Raw genomic sequence first — 12,393 nt, forward strand, 5'->3', positions numbered from 1 at the left:
ACTTATTCATCCTCCTCATCTGTCACACAGAGAGATTAGTAGCATCTACTCCAGAGTTGTGAGGAAAAAATGGTGGGTGTGAAGTATCGGGCTCAGGAAACACTCTGCAATGGGAGAGGTCCCCCCAAACCAGCCACCTGGCAAACCCACCTACCAGGCTGCAGCCCAGAAAAACCAGAGCAGCTCATGTATTTTAGACTTCAAAGAACTTGGGTAATTTTCACTTTTCTGCACCAAACCCTGAAAATGAAGTGCCTTCCAAGTTCCCTGAATTTTCTCAGTGTTGCCTCATTAATTCAGAATTTAGAATAAAAGAGATGCCTTTGAATGATAAAGATAGTAGTTGACTTTTCTCAGTTAAATTGTATCTATTTTCCTAGAAGATACTGTTGGCATGTGGCCTACATTTCAAATAGTATGTAGGACAGGATAAACAATGAAAAGTAAGTCTTCCTCCCAATCCTCACCCAGTCAGCCTTTGTCCAGAGGGGTATCCACTGGTAGAAGTTTCTTAAGTGTCCTTCCAGAGATAGGGTAGGGGGTGCTTTCCCTTCTTAACAATGTATCCTTTTTTTTTTTTTTTTAAGATTTTATTTATTTGACACAGAGATAGTGTGAGTGAGCGTAAGTAAGGGGAGCAGCAGGCAGAGGGAGAGGGAGAAACAGGCTCTCCATTGTAATGGAGCAGGCGGTGCTCTCTCTCTATGCAGTGCTCCATCCCAGGACCCTGCGATCACGACCTGAGCCGAAGGCAGAAACTTAACGACTGAGCCACCCAGGTGCCCCTCTTAACCATATACCTTAACAACACTCCAAAACACAACACACGAACCTGCCTCAGTCTTTATAGACGTTGCCCAGCATTGCATTGGTGGAGTCATTTGGCTCAAGATGGCCATTCCAGACCCTGTGTTTCTGACATTTCAGAGCCAAGTTGTTGGGGCAGGTCGGGGAGTGTTTTATGTCCCTGGAAGCTATGGCAGCCAAGAAAGAGTTGAGTCCACACTTGCTCCACCACCCCCCACCCGCGCTGTGTTCAGCTTTCCCCTCCGGGCCTTGTGAACTGGTGCCAAATGGCTTTTGATAAAACTGGTGCTTTCCTAATGTTGGGAAGAAAAGGCAAGAGGGGGGTGTCAGGAGGGTTACAGCCACAAATCTCCATCAGACTCATGGGAATCATATCCACTGACGCCAGCAGATTGAGGTGGTAGGACAAAGGGCGTGAAAAGGACCAGGAGCTAAAAGCTACGGGATGACAGCTGTTGTTTCCATTTAGGGAGACTTGCCAAATGCCGAAGAGCGTGCTCACAGTATCCCATCTACCCCACAATGTCACATTATTGCCTTTCACAGATGAAAAAAGAGAACAGAGTTGTCTAAGGTGGTGAGAAGCTCTAGAACCCATGGGATGGCAAGTCTGGAAGTTGCTCCTTGAGGCAACCCTCAAAGGAAATTGAAAGGGAGGCATTTTTTTTTTTTTTTTTTGAGTCCCCAGAGGCCGAGCATGAGACAGGGATCCTCGTGGAAGTAATTTATTGGGGGCAGCTCTCATGGGAAACCTGCAAGGGAGGAAGAAAGGATGGGCAGGGGAAGAAGCTAAGCAAAGATGTGGGTTCAGCCGAAGTCCAGCCTCAAGCTGATCCCACAGGGAGCCCTGGAGCATGAATGATAACCAGCAAGCATCCAGCCTTGGAGGTAAGGGGGGAAAGCCTTCATCATACTTACTCACCCCCACCCCCTGTCATTGACGGCCAGCTGTAGGGTCGCCAGATTTAGCAAATAAAAATACTGTTGCCCAGTGAAATTTTAATTTCAGATACACAGTGAATAGGATGTCCTTATGCTAAATTAAATTTAGCTGGGCAGCCTGTGTTTTGTCCGGAAACCCCTGGAGGTGAGAGGAATAGGATGGGCCACTGCCTCTCGGGCCTCTCCTGTGTCTGAGGGCAGTTCCCTTGGAGAAGGGCAGGTGTGTTTCCCCAGCAGCGGTGGGGAGGCAGCAGTCAGTAAAGGGGATCTGGGAAAGGGACATTAGCGGCACATGCTGCAGGCAAGGACTCTGGGGTGCAGCTCACCAGTCAAGGGTAAAAAAAAAGGCCAGAAGTTCCTGCCCAGAACTGTCAAGTCCAAACCAGCCCCATCATCCAGGGGAGCAGTACAAGGGCCTGGTCCCTGCCTCCACCCCAGCATCCCTGGCTGCCTTCTGAGGGTGTTTTTACTCCTTCCCAGTCAGTTCCCTGCTTGTGTTGGGGTCGGAGAGGGAGCCAGGCTATTTAACTCTGTTTCATCCAGCATTTCTGAAATGCATTTAAATGATGGAGGGAACTTTCCTCACAAGTGACGTTAGAAACTTCTCCCCTAAAGGAAGGCTCTAGTTCCCTAGGAAGGGAGAATTCGGGGAGGGGATAGCCACCCTGTAATTAAGCAGCCTATTTCTGGAGGGGCCCAAGAGCCTTTCTTAAAATTCAGAGATCCTGTCTGAGGGATTCAGCAAATCCTGCAAAGATTCTTCCTACAAAGAAGTGCACCCTTGCTGTACCCCACCTTTCCCTGGAGGCCTCTGCATCTCCATTACAGGGACCTGGGGGATCTGTGGGTTCTGACCTATAAGAGGCCCAAGACATAGATGTAAGTGAAAAGAGCAAGTGGGGGTACAGGGTTGGCAACAGTAGTGTCCAGCAGGACCCATTTATGTAAAACAGTCCCCCAATAAACCCACTGTGGGGACCTCTCTGTTGATAAATATATGTATGTATAAGCATATTTTTTAGATCTTAAAAAAGTTTTTTATTTTTTTATTAACGTATAATGTATTATTAGTCCCAGGGGTACAGGTCTGTGAATCATCAGGCTTACACACTTCACAGCACTCACTATAGCACATACCCTGCCCAATGTCCATAACCCAACCACCCTATAACCAATTTTTTAGAGATTTTATTTATTTATCTGACAGAGAGATCACAAGTAGGCAGAGAGGCAGGCAGAGAGAGAGGGAGAAGCAGGCCTCCTGCTTAGCAGAGCTCCTGATGAGGGGCTCGACCCCAGGACCCTAGGATCATGACCTGAGCCAAAGGCAGAGGCTCAACCCACTGAGCCACCTAGGTGCCCCTAAGTATATTTTTTAAACATTCATTTTGCTTAACTTGTTTTATTTTTTAAAAGATCTTATTTATTTGTCAGAGAGAGCAGGCAAGCAGAAGCATGGGGAACAGCAGGCAGAGGGAGAAGTGGGCTCCTCATTGAGCAAGGAGCCCGATGCGGGACTTGATTCTAGGACCCTAGGATCATGACCTGAGCTGAAGGCAGCTGCTTATCCAACTGAGCCACCCAGGCGTCCCTCTTTGACTTCTTTTAAAGTGACAGGTCATTATTTGTATAATTTAATAATTGTCAAATAAAAAATTGTTAAATAAAAATCAGAACTTGCCCCTAACAGTCACAAGAGGGAGCCATGGACCCCACCCATCTGTAGCCTCTCTCCCACTTAGAACAGACTCTTCCTCAAGATGCCCCCTCCTGCCCCCCCAACTCCTACCCCCTCACCACCCAACCCCAAGGCAGGAGAGAGGAAACAGAGAGTGGAGGCCTGCCGTTCCCTTATCTGCAATTCTGAAATCCAAGAGAAACGTGAAAACCAAATCTTCATGTGGCAGGCAGTGTTTAATCTGAACACAGATGAAGCTTTTTATAGCTTTTGTCCCATTTGCCGTGGATATTCCTACATCACACAGCAGAAATGTCAATGCATTTGGTCATGTCAGGCAGTCCCAGACCCTGCTGGGGATGTTACATAATCTGGGATGTACACACCCTAACACCTTTCTAAAATGGGAAACCTTCTGAATTCAGAAGCACTTCTGGCTCTTGGAGGTTTGGTAAGGGATTGTGAACCTATCCCATGTCAATAGTTGGCCCTTTCTTGCCCCTAAGAATCCTTCCTTCTCTTCCCATCTCTTATTGGAGCTTGGACACCCCTTAGGTGTGTCCTAAGGTTCCTAGTCATTGCTTGGAGGATAGAGAGACCAAAAATCCAACATGGCATGAAGGAAAGGTTCCTCTAGGAGCCAAGGGAGAAGACTTCCTCTTGCTGGAAGGAGCTATCTGACATCCTCTCCCTGACTAGGTTAATGATGGTCATGCAAGACCCTCATCCCATCATAGGCACTCGCAGGTGACCGCAAACCCGCTTACTGGTGACTTCCAGTCCAGAGCCCCAGGGAAGCTGGCCTGGACTCAGCAGGTAATGTGAAGACATCTCCACTGCCCCATCTGTGACCACGCTCACCCCCTCTCTACTTTTTTGCCTCCTTTCAGGGATGGGGTTTGTGTGTGAACATCATCCTACTTTGTTGGGGGGAGAGAAGCGTCTGGTGAGAAAGCCCAGTCTATATGGTTAAAGGAGTGGTGTTGAAGACCTACAAGACGAAGGATCAGAAGAGCCGGGCTCCCACCTGTCAGGGGAGAGTATGTCTCTGTGTGCCTGTGAGCATGGGTAAGAGCCAGACAGATGGATGGGAGACAGATCAAGTGGTGAAACAGATGGGGTGAGGAAGGAGAGGAGTTGAGACAGAGACAGACTAAGAGTTAAAAAAAAAACCAAAAACCGCCCAAACCTGGCCAAAGAGTATTTCAGCTAACATTTTTGGAACAGACCCAGTGAACTGTCACTTTTAATAAAAGATTTCTCGATCTAAGACAGGAAGTCCCTAAAGCAGAAGGTTGGTACGTGTGGATATTAAAATTCGCATCCATCATTTTAGAACAATGTGTGTTTCACTAATCAACTAATAATTGTCCTGAGATCAATATATCCAGGGTTTGGGAAGTAAATGGGGGACCCAAAGCTAGCATTTATATTTAATTAAAACCTAAAATTTTTCTGAAGGCAGTGGGAAAGCCCTGGCTGGTATCAAGTCTAGGGAATTGACCCCCTTCAAAGGGAGACTGAACTTGATCCCAGGCAGAGTCTCGGGCCACTTCTGGAATGGCAGCTAGGAGCAGAGCCAAATCAACTGACCATTTGCCAAGCCTGACCCCCGAGGGGCAAGTCACAGAGGAGACCTCCCCTCCAGAAAACTCCTTTGGGCAAACAACACTGATGATCATTTCCAGAGTGTGGCAGAGGGGATGAGGGTTATCAACAAGGTGAACGAGCCCTTCCAGGGTGGACATGACACGTGTCCTAATTATTGAAGACACTGGGAGATGCTCAGGCTGTCCCTTGAGGCCCCCTCAGATGCCTGAATATAGGTAAGATTGTTTCCTACCTAGCAGAGGCTCAGCACTGGGATAGCCTTAACTGCTGAGTCACCTTCTTCAGCAGGGGCCTGAGGTGTGGCCTCAGTGATCGTGGCCAGAGATGCCCCACGCTGGCTGGTTCAGGTGAGCCAACAAGGGCCACAGCCTGCACCGGAAGTTGGAGAGAGCTCCTGCCGGAACCGGCGAAAACATCGTTTGTTTTTTTTTTTTTTTAAAGATTTTATTTATGTATTTGACAGAGAGAAATCACAAGTAGATGGAGAGGCAGGCAGAGAGAGAGAGAGAGAGGGAAGCAGGCTCCCTGCCGAGCAGAGAGCCCGATGCGGGACTCGATCCCAGGACCCTGAGATCATGACCTGAGCCGAAGGCAGTGGCTCAACCCACTGAGCCACCCAGGCGCCCGAAAACATCGTTTTTGCAAGTCACCTTCAATCATAAACTGTCTCGATCTCTCTCCTTTTTCTTTAATCTTTTAAAAAAAGATTTTATTTTTTTAAGTCATTTCTACACTCAATGAGGGGCTCGAACCTACAACCCGCGATCAAGAGCTGCACATTCCACCCCGAGTCAGAGAGCCAGGCGGCTCTCTCTACCTGTTATTTGTGTGACTTTGGGCAAGATACTTCACCTCTCCCTGCCTCAGTTTTTGGGCTGAAAATGGGCACAACTTAAAGCAATAAAAATAAAACAGGCGCAGGTTGTATGTACCTTTCAGGGGTGCGAGAACTTCATAAGGTGATGCAGGGAACGTACTTGAAGAGCATCAGCTGGCCTGACCCACCTTCTAGTCTCCCAATACCGTCTGAGAACTTCCTTTGGAAAAGGCAGCAAGGACCGTTCCCTGGGCTGGGAAGTACTCACGGGGCCTCACATGGAAGGCAGACTCACACTCATGGGCAGCACATCAGACTTGCATTCCTGGCACCGGTCCCTCCTGGGGCTGCATCTGTGCTGGACAGGAAGCCCCGACTAATGGCGAATTGAGAGCCACCCACGGCCTGTCCCTCAGCGCCCTCAGTACGTGCCCAGCAGAGTGCATTCTCGGCAGCCCTGAAGGCCCCACTCCAGGAAGTGGGAGAGCCAGTTCCCTTGTGTCTCGGGGCTTTCCACTGTCACTTCAGAAACTTCTGGCAGTCTTTCAGGCAAGGCTGTTCTGAATGACCCTTTTCTTCTTTCCAAGAATGCCATTAAAGGCGACGACCACAGGACCCAGTGGGCTGTGGCTTGGGGGACCGCCAGGTGGCGCCAGGTGGGACCGCCAGCAAACTCGCTATCATCACAAGAGCAAAAAGTGGGGTGCTAAGAGGGAGCTGTGCGTGTCTGTTTTCAAGTCTCCCTAACACAGTGGGGCCAGAGGTGCGGGCCCGAGGCAACCCAAGGTCTGTCCAAAGGACTTTGATAATGCTCTTCTTGTGACCTCCAGCTGACGCGTTCCATGACAGCCGAGGAGGCGGGAGCTGCCTCCCGCCGCTGCAGACCCAGCCAGCTGTCCTCCTGGTGAGACGGGCAGCCCACACCCCTGCCTGGATGATTCCAGTGTGTGGACGATGCTGCAGCAACTGTAGCTTCTCTACTGGCCGCTCACCCAGGGCATGATGATTCCTGCAGCACGTGTGCTTTCCGATTTGCAGGACTGACCCCAGGCTGGAGACCTCTTCAGCCACCCTGGACACCGTCCCTCCTCACCCAAACCCACCCAGACTGGCGCCTGTCCTCAGGACCGCACAAAATTCAGAGTTCTTGATGAACATAAAAGACTGGAACAAGCAGTGTGTCTAATATCCACTCTTCCATCCATGCCATTGGTTTTTCTCTCACCTGTATTATTTCCTTCCGTTTTTTTCTAGGTTTATTTTTGATTTATGGTTTTTCATTTTTTAAAAAATTTTATTTTATTTTATTTACTTATTTGACAGAGAGATCACAAGTAGGCAGAGAGGCAGGAGAGGAAGGAAGAGAGAGAGGAGGAAGCAGGCTCCTACCTGAGCAGAGAGCCCCACGGGGCTCGATCCCAGGACCCCGAGACCATGACCCGAGCCGAAGGCAGAGGCTCAACCCACTGAGCCACCCAGGCACCCCTACGGTTTTTTAAAAAATTAATTAATTAATTAATTTGACAGATAGAGATCACAAGTAGGCAGAAAGGCAGGCAGAGAGAGAGGGAGAAGCAGGCTCCCTGCTGAGCAGAGAGCCCAATGCGGGGCTCAATCCCAGGACCCCAGTCCTATGACCTGAGCTGAAGGCAGAGGCTTTAACCCACTGAGCTACCCAGGCGCCCCTGGTTTTTCATTTTTAAGATTATATTTCTAAGGGGCACCTCGGTGGGTCTGTTGGTTAAGCATCTGCTTTTGGCTCAGGTCACAATCCTGGGGTCCTGGGATCAAGCCCCACGTCAGGCTCCCTGCTCAGTGTGGAGTCTGCTTCTCCCTCTCTTGCTCCCCTTGCTTGTGCTCTCTTTTTCTAGTAAATAGAATCTTAAAAAAAAAAAAAAAGATTTTATTTTTAAGAAATCTCTACATCTAACATGGGGCTCGAACTCACAACCCCAAGATCAAGAGTCATACACTCCACCAGCTGAGCCAGCCAGGCGCTCCTCTTCTTTGCTAATACGTGTACCGAGGCCTCTAACATTGTCTCCCAACACTGTGTTAGCTGCAGCCCACCCATCTGAGACATCACATTTTTGTATCTTCCTGTTTCTAAGATCTGTGTTCCACTCTTCTCTGATAAATTATAATATAAACTTAAACTATACTTAAACTATAACTGCAGTTTTTAATTTAAAGTTTATCTCACTTTATTTCTGGAACTCCTTGGCTGCAGAGTCTCTGTAAAGAGATTTGGAGGGCTCAAGCTCTGAGGATTTTTTTTTTTTAAGATTTTATTTATTTATTTGACAGAGATCACAAGTAGGCAGAGAGACAGGAAGGAGAGGGGAGCAGGCTCCCCAATGAGCAGAGAGCCTGATGCGGGGCTCAATCCCAGGACCCTGAGATCATGACCTGAGCCGACGGCAGAGGCTTAACCCATTGAGCCACCCAGGCGCCCCCTTTAAAAAAAAAAAAAAGGCTCCAAGCCCAGCGGGAAGGTCAGTGCAGGGCTCAAACTCACGACCCCAAGATCAAGGCCTGAGCTGAGATCAAGAGTCAGACACTTAACTGACTGACCACACAGGTGCCCTAAAGCTCTGGGAATTTTAAGGGCTCCTCAGTACAACAGACAAGGGCCAAAAGGAACAGTCTGATGACTCTTGCCTTCTGTTTCTGATATATGGTTTCAGCTGAATAAAAATGAGAAACATGAGTTCTTAGAAGAAAACTAATAACTCATCCAAATAAGGTCTTCCAGTGCCTTCGAAGAGGCCTTACTTGAGAAAACACTTCTTAAAGTTAACAGGAAATCGGCCAACGTTGTACTTAAATAGGAACTTAGTGACAGAAACCATCTGCATGTTGCTGATCTAGATTTATTAAACTTATTTCGTGTCATTGTGGTCATTTTTACAGCTGTTGAGACTTATTTTCAATCACATGACTGTTCACAGAATTCACAGAATTCATTAACAAACTAGTAATTTACACCCAAGGGTCTTCAGTAGCACAGCAAGATAGAAAAGAGGCCCACGAGGTGCTTGTGTATGGAATCCGAGTCTGATGATAGAACATTATTGCTTCATTAGTCCTACTTTTTAAAAATAATCAATGATTCCCAGGAAACCCACCCTGGTCGTCGTACTGCAGCCATTCCAGGGTCCCTCATGACAGGGCTGACACGCAGGGGCCCATCCACCCCTCGACCTGTGTTCTCCACTGCTCTGGCAGCTGGGAGGGCCGGCAGGCATGGGACCGCACCCCTCCTCCGTGCTAGTATCACGGGAGAGCTTGCATCTTGCTCCCTGGTCTTGCACCTGATGGACTTGCACTCACATAGGGGCCTCTACAAAGAACTTAAACTAGACATGAACAAGAAGGGCTCAGCAGATGGGAGACTAATGCTCCTAAAACAGCCACTGACCATGCAGGGGAGAACGTCGAAGCAGCAGGAAATCCTCGAGTCTCAGTCTGTGAAGGTTGTTTTACAGAAGATGGCCTCAGTGATTATGGTCCCAAGGCAGCCGCTTTGCAACATGAAGACTTCTGGGTAGATTTCATGGCTAGGTTTTCTTAATTCTGTCCCATGGGAGTTTCTATATGGTGAAAAATATCTTGGAGATTTCCCTATGGTCCCCGAAGCTCTGTGGATCCGTTGAGACCAGGGACAGGGGACTGGCCTCCTCAGGGACGCTGGCGCTCCGACCGCGTTTGGGGCAGGATCCCTGAGAAATGCTGGCTGCGTCCGATTCTGGAGATGGGGGCAGATGCTGTGTGCGAGTGCAGGCTGTGGGCGGGGACTCAGTCCAGCTTCTTGTTGTTGCCTGTGCTGTGCACGGAAGCTAAGAAGTCGACAATGAGCTTGGCTGTCTTCCTGGGTCTCTCCATCACCACTGAGTGCCCACAGTTTTCCAGAAGTTCTACCTGGCAGTTGGCGATCGACTTGGCCAACATGTCGGCCCCAGACACATCGAGCACCTGCAGGACAAGACAGGACACTAGGTAGAAAAGCCTCAGATGCCTGCATGCATTCGGGGGACTGGACAGCCGCCGAGGCCTGGCAGGGGAGACATTTAGGATCGAGTCAAGTCGGGGCACGTGACTCACTGACAGAAATGACTGCATGCCTCATTCTGCAATCTGGCACTTGTGTGGCTGCCAGCATTACTGAAGTGGAAACACACAGTCCCTGCCTCGGAGGAAGTTTTTCGGTCTGACAGGGGAGCAGGACTGGTCAGTAGATGAGGGCTCTAAGTGGGGAGCATCCCGGAGCTAAGGGTGCATGGGGTGGGTGCGGGGGGCAGGGGAGGATCGTGCAGGAGGGGGGGCAGGTCAGGCAAGCGCAGGGGATGGCAGTTAGCTGAGCTGAGACATAGCATGTGGGGGGCGGGGAGGGTGTGGTGGAGAGATAAGGGGTCAGGCCTCCATCTGAGGGCAGTGGGGAGCCACGAGGCTGTCTTAGGGACAGACATGATCAGGCCGGACTAGAGAAGGCAGCTCTGGGAAGGGCACACGGAGAAGACACAGGAGGGGAACGCTAATTATCCCAAGCTGGGGGAGGAGGCAGTGTCTCTTCGAGGGTCTTTCGGGGTCCCCTGAGCTGCGTGACCACAGGCAGTCTGTGAATAACGGGGAATGCTTTTTTTTTTAAATTTTATTTATTTATTTGACAGAGAGAGATCACAAGTAGGCAGAGAGGCAGGCAGAGAGAGGAAGGGAAGCAGGCTCCCTGCTGAGCAGAGAGCCCGATGTGGGGCTCCATCCCAGGACCCTGGGATCATGACCTGAGCCGAAAGCAGAGGCTTAACCCACTGAGCCACCCAGGTGCCCCAAGGGGGAATGCTCTTCTGATATGACAGGAACCACTCTCCAGGCTGACCCTTTCCTAACAATGCACTAATTTCACTGTCATCTGGGTTACCTTGCTGTTTACACCCAACCGGGTTTTCTCCCCAACACCCTCCTGAAGCATCAGATTTGCATCTGTTCCCCGTTTGCCACTGCGTTCACCTTCAACTCATCCAGCACAAGAGAACCCCTCCCCTCATCCTCAACGCAAAAGCAAGACCCCCCAACAAACTCAAGTGCTGTCTGTGTTTAAGCTCCATTCTGGTCAGCCTGGATCATGAAAACCAAGATTTTCCACCCAGGAAGTGGGGGGTGAGGAAAGGGACACCATGTCTCTGCCAAGGCACTGAGCACGGAGCATAGCAAAGCAGCCCCGGGCCACAAACAGAAGCAGCTGATGGGGAGCTTAGTGAGAGGGGCACCTCCCCCGGGGCCTGCACTCAGAGCGAAGTCTGCTGTGGCAACTGCGCAGAAATAAAGCCCAGCGTCTGTAGAAAAATCTCCAGAGGAGGGGCGCCTGGGTGGCTCAGTCATTAAACATCTGCCTTCGGCTCGGGTCATGATCTCAGGGTACTGGGATCAAGTCCTTCATTGGGCTCCCTGTTCAGCGGGGAGGCCTGCTTCTCCCTCTCCCACTCCCTTTGGTTGTGTTCCCCCTCTCACTGTCTGTCAGTCAAATAAATAAATAAAATCTTAAAAAAAGACAAGAGAGACAGAAAGATCCCTAGAGGAAATGCAGGTGGCATCAATGGGTCAAGGCATGAAAAAGTAGAAACTCCCAACTGAAGGTCTATCCTACAGAGAGGTCGGAACTTATAGCTGCCCACATGAGCCTCTCGCTTTGACACTGTCAGGCTGGTCAAATCCAGGACTCCCCATGGTCACTCAGACATACAGGAAATAGCTATATGGACACTCAACCGGTACACACGTCTATGGGAACCACATCAGCTCTTTCTTGCGCAAGACGCTCATGAAGATAGTCAAAACAATTTTCCTCCATCCCACTTCAGGCCAGGGCCAAGACTAGGGTGGGGGAAGTGAGGCACTTGCCTTGGGCACACAATTTAAGCAGCCGCCAAAAAACTCGGTAATTAAGATGAAGATTATTTTAATGCAGTATTTAAGAAAACAGACATTAATGCAAAAAGACCCACCATGAACAAAATATAAATACAGGATCCGACCCTGAACTCATATGACCTACCTCACGCTAGTTTCATTCTGCCAGGCATTATAATGGCAGGTACATCAGGAGTTGCTGGAGCTCAGGGATCCTGTCTTGGTGTCAGCTGTAACCCCAGGGCCTAACACAGTGCCAGGCACATACCAGGTGCTCAGTATAAATCTGTTAGCTGACTTAAATGTATAGGCCGTCAGCTGGTGGCTTTGTTCCTTTGCTAGGTTGTTTATTTACTTCCTTACTTGCTGGCTCACTCACTCACTGTATACTCTGGGTCTCCTGCATCCCACGCACTGTGGTGGCAGGATGAAGGGACATAAAGAGTAACAGACCTTGTATATCTTCACAAGGCCCTCCCACAAGTCCTCTGGTGGACTGAACACAGAGGGGGAATACTTGAACTGATGTGCAGAAATCCTCTTAGGAAGGAGGACTGCCAGGTTCAGTTATGCAGGCTGTATACTGCCCAAAACCAGTGGGCATGATTCACATAGACAACAATGCACACAG

At 49.5% G+C, this 12,393-nt stretch overlaps 1 protein-coding gene across 5 annotated transcripts in view; it reads right to left on the reverse strand.

Moving 5' to 3' along the window:
• Positions 1–8,708: 8,708 nt before the first annotated feature.
• Positions 8,709–12,393, reverse strand: part of ABHD6 (abhydrolase domain containing 6, acylglycerol lipase) — a 53,353-nt gene continuing 49,668 nt past the window's right edge. For all 5 annotated transcript variants that reach the window (XM_004738254.3, XM_004738253.3, XM_004738255.3 and 2 more), the window contains one exon: positions 8,709–9,830. In XM_004738254.3, coding sequence (XP_004738311.1) covers positions 9,654–9,830 — 177 coding nt within the window. In that variant the 3' untranslated portion in view covers positions 8,709–9,653. The remainder of the gene's footprint in view (positions 9,831–12,393) is intronic.

This window comes from Mustela putorius, unplaced genomic scaffold, assembly GCF_011764305.1.
Source record: "Mustela putorius furo isolate JIRA1106 unplaced genomic scaffold, ASM1176430v1.1 tig00000095_pilon_pilon_pilon, whole genome shotgun sequence".
In the NCBI taxonomy this organism is placed as follows: Eukaryota; Metazoa; Chordata; class Mammalia; order Carnivora; family Mustelidae; genus Mustela; species Mustela putorius.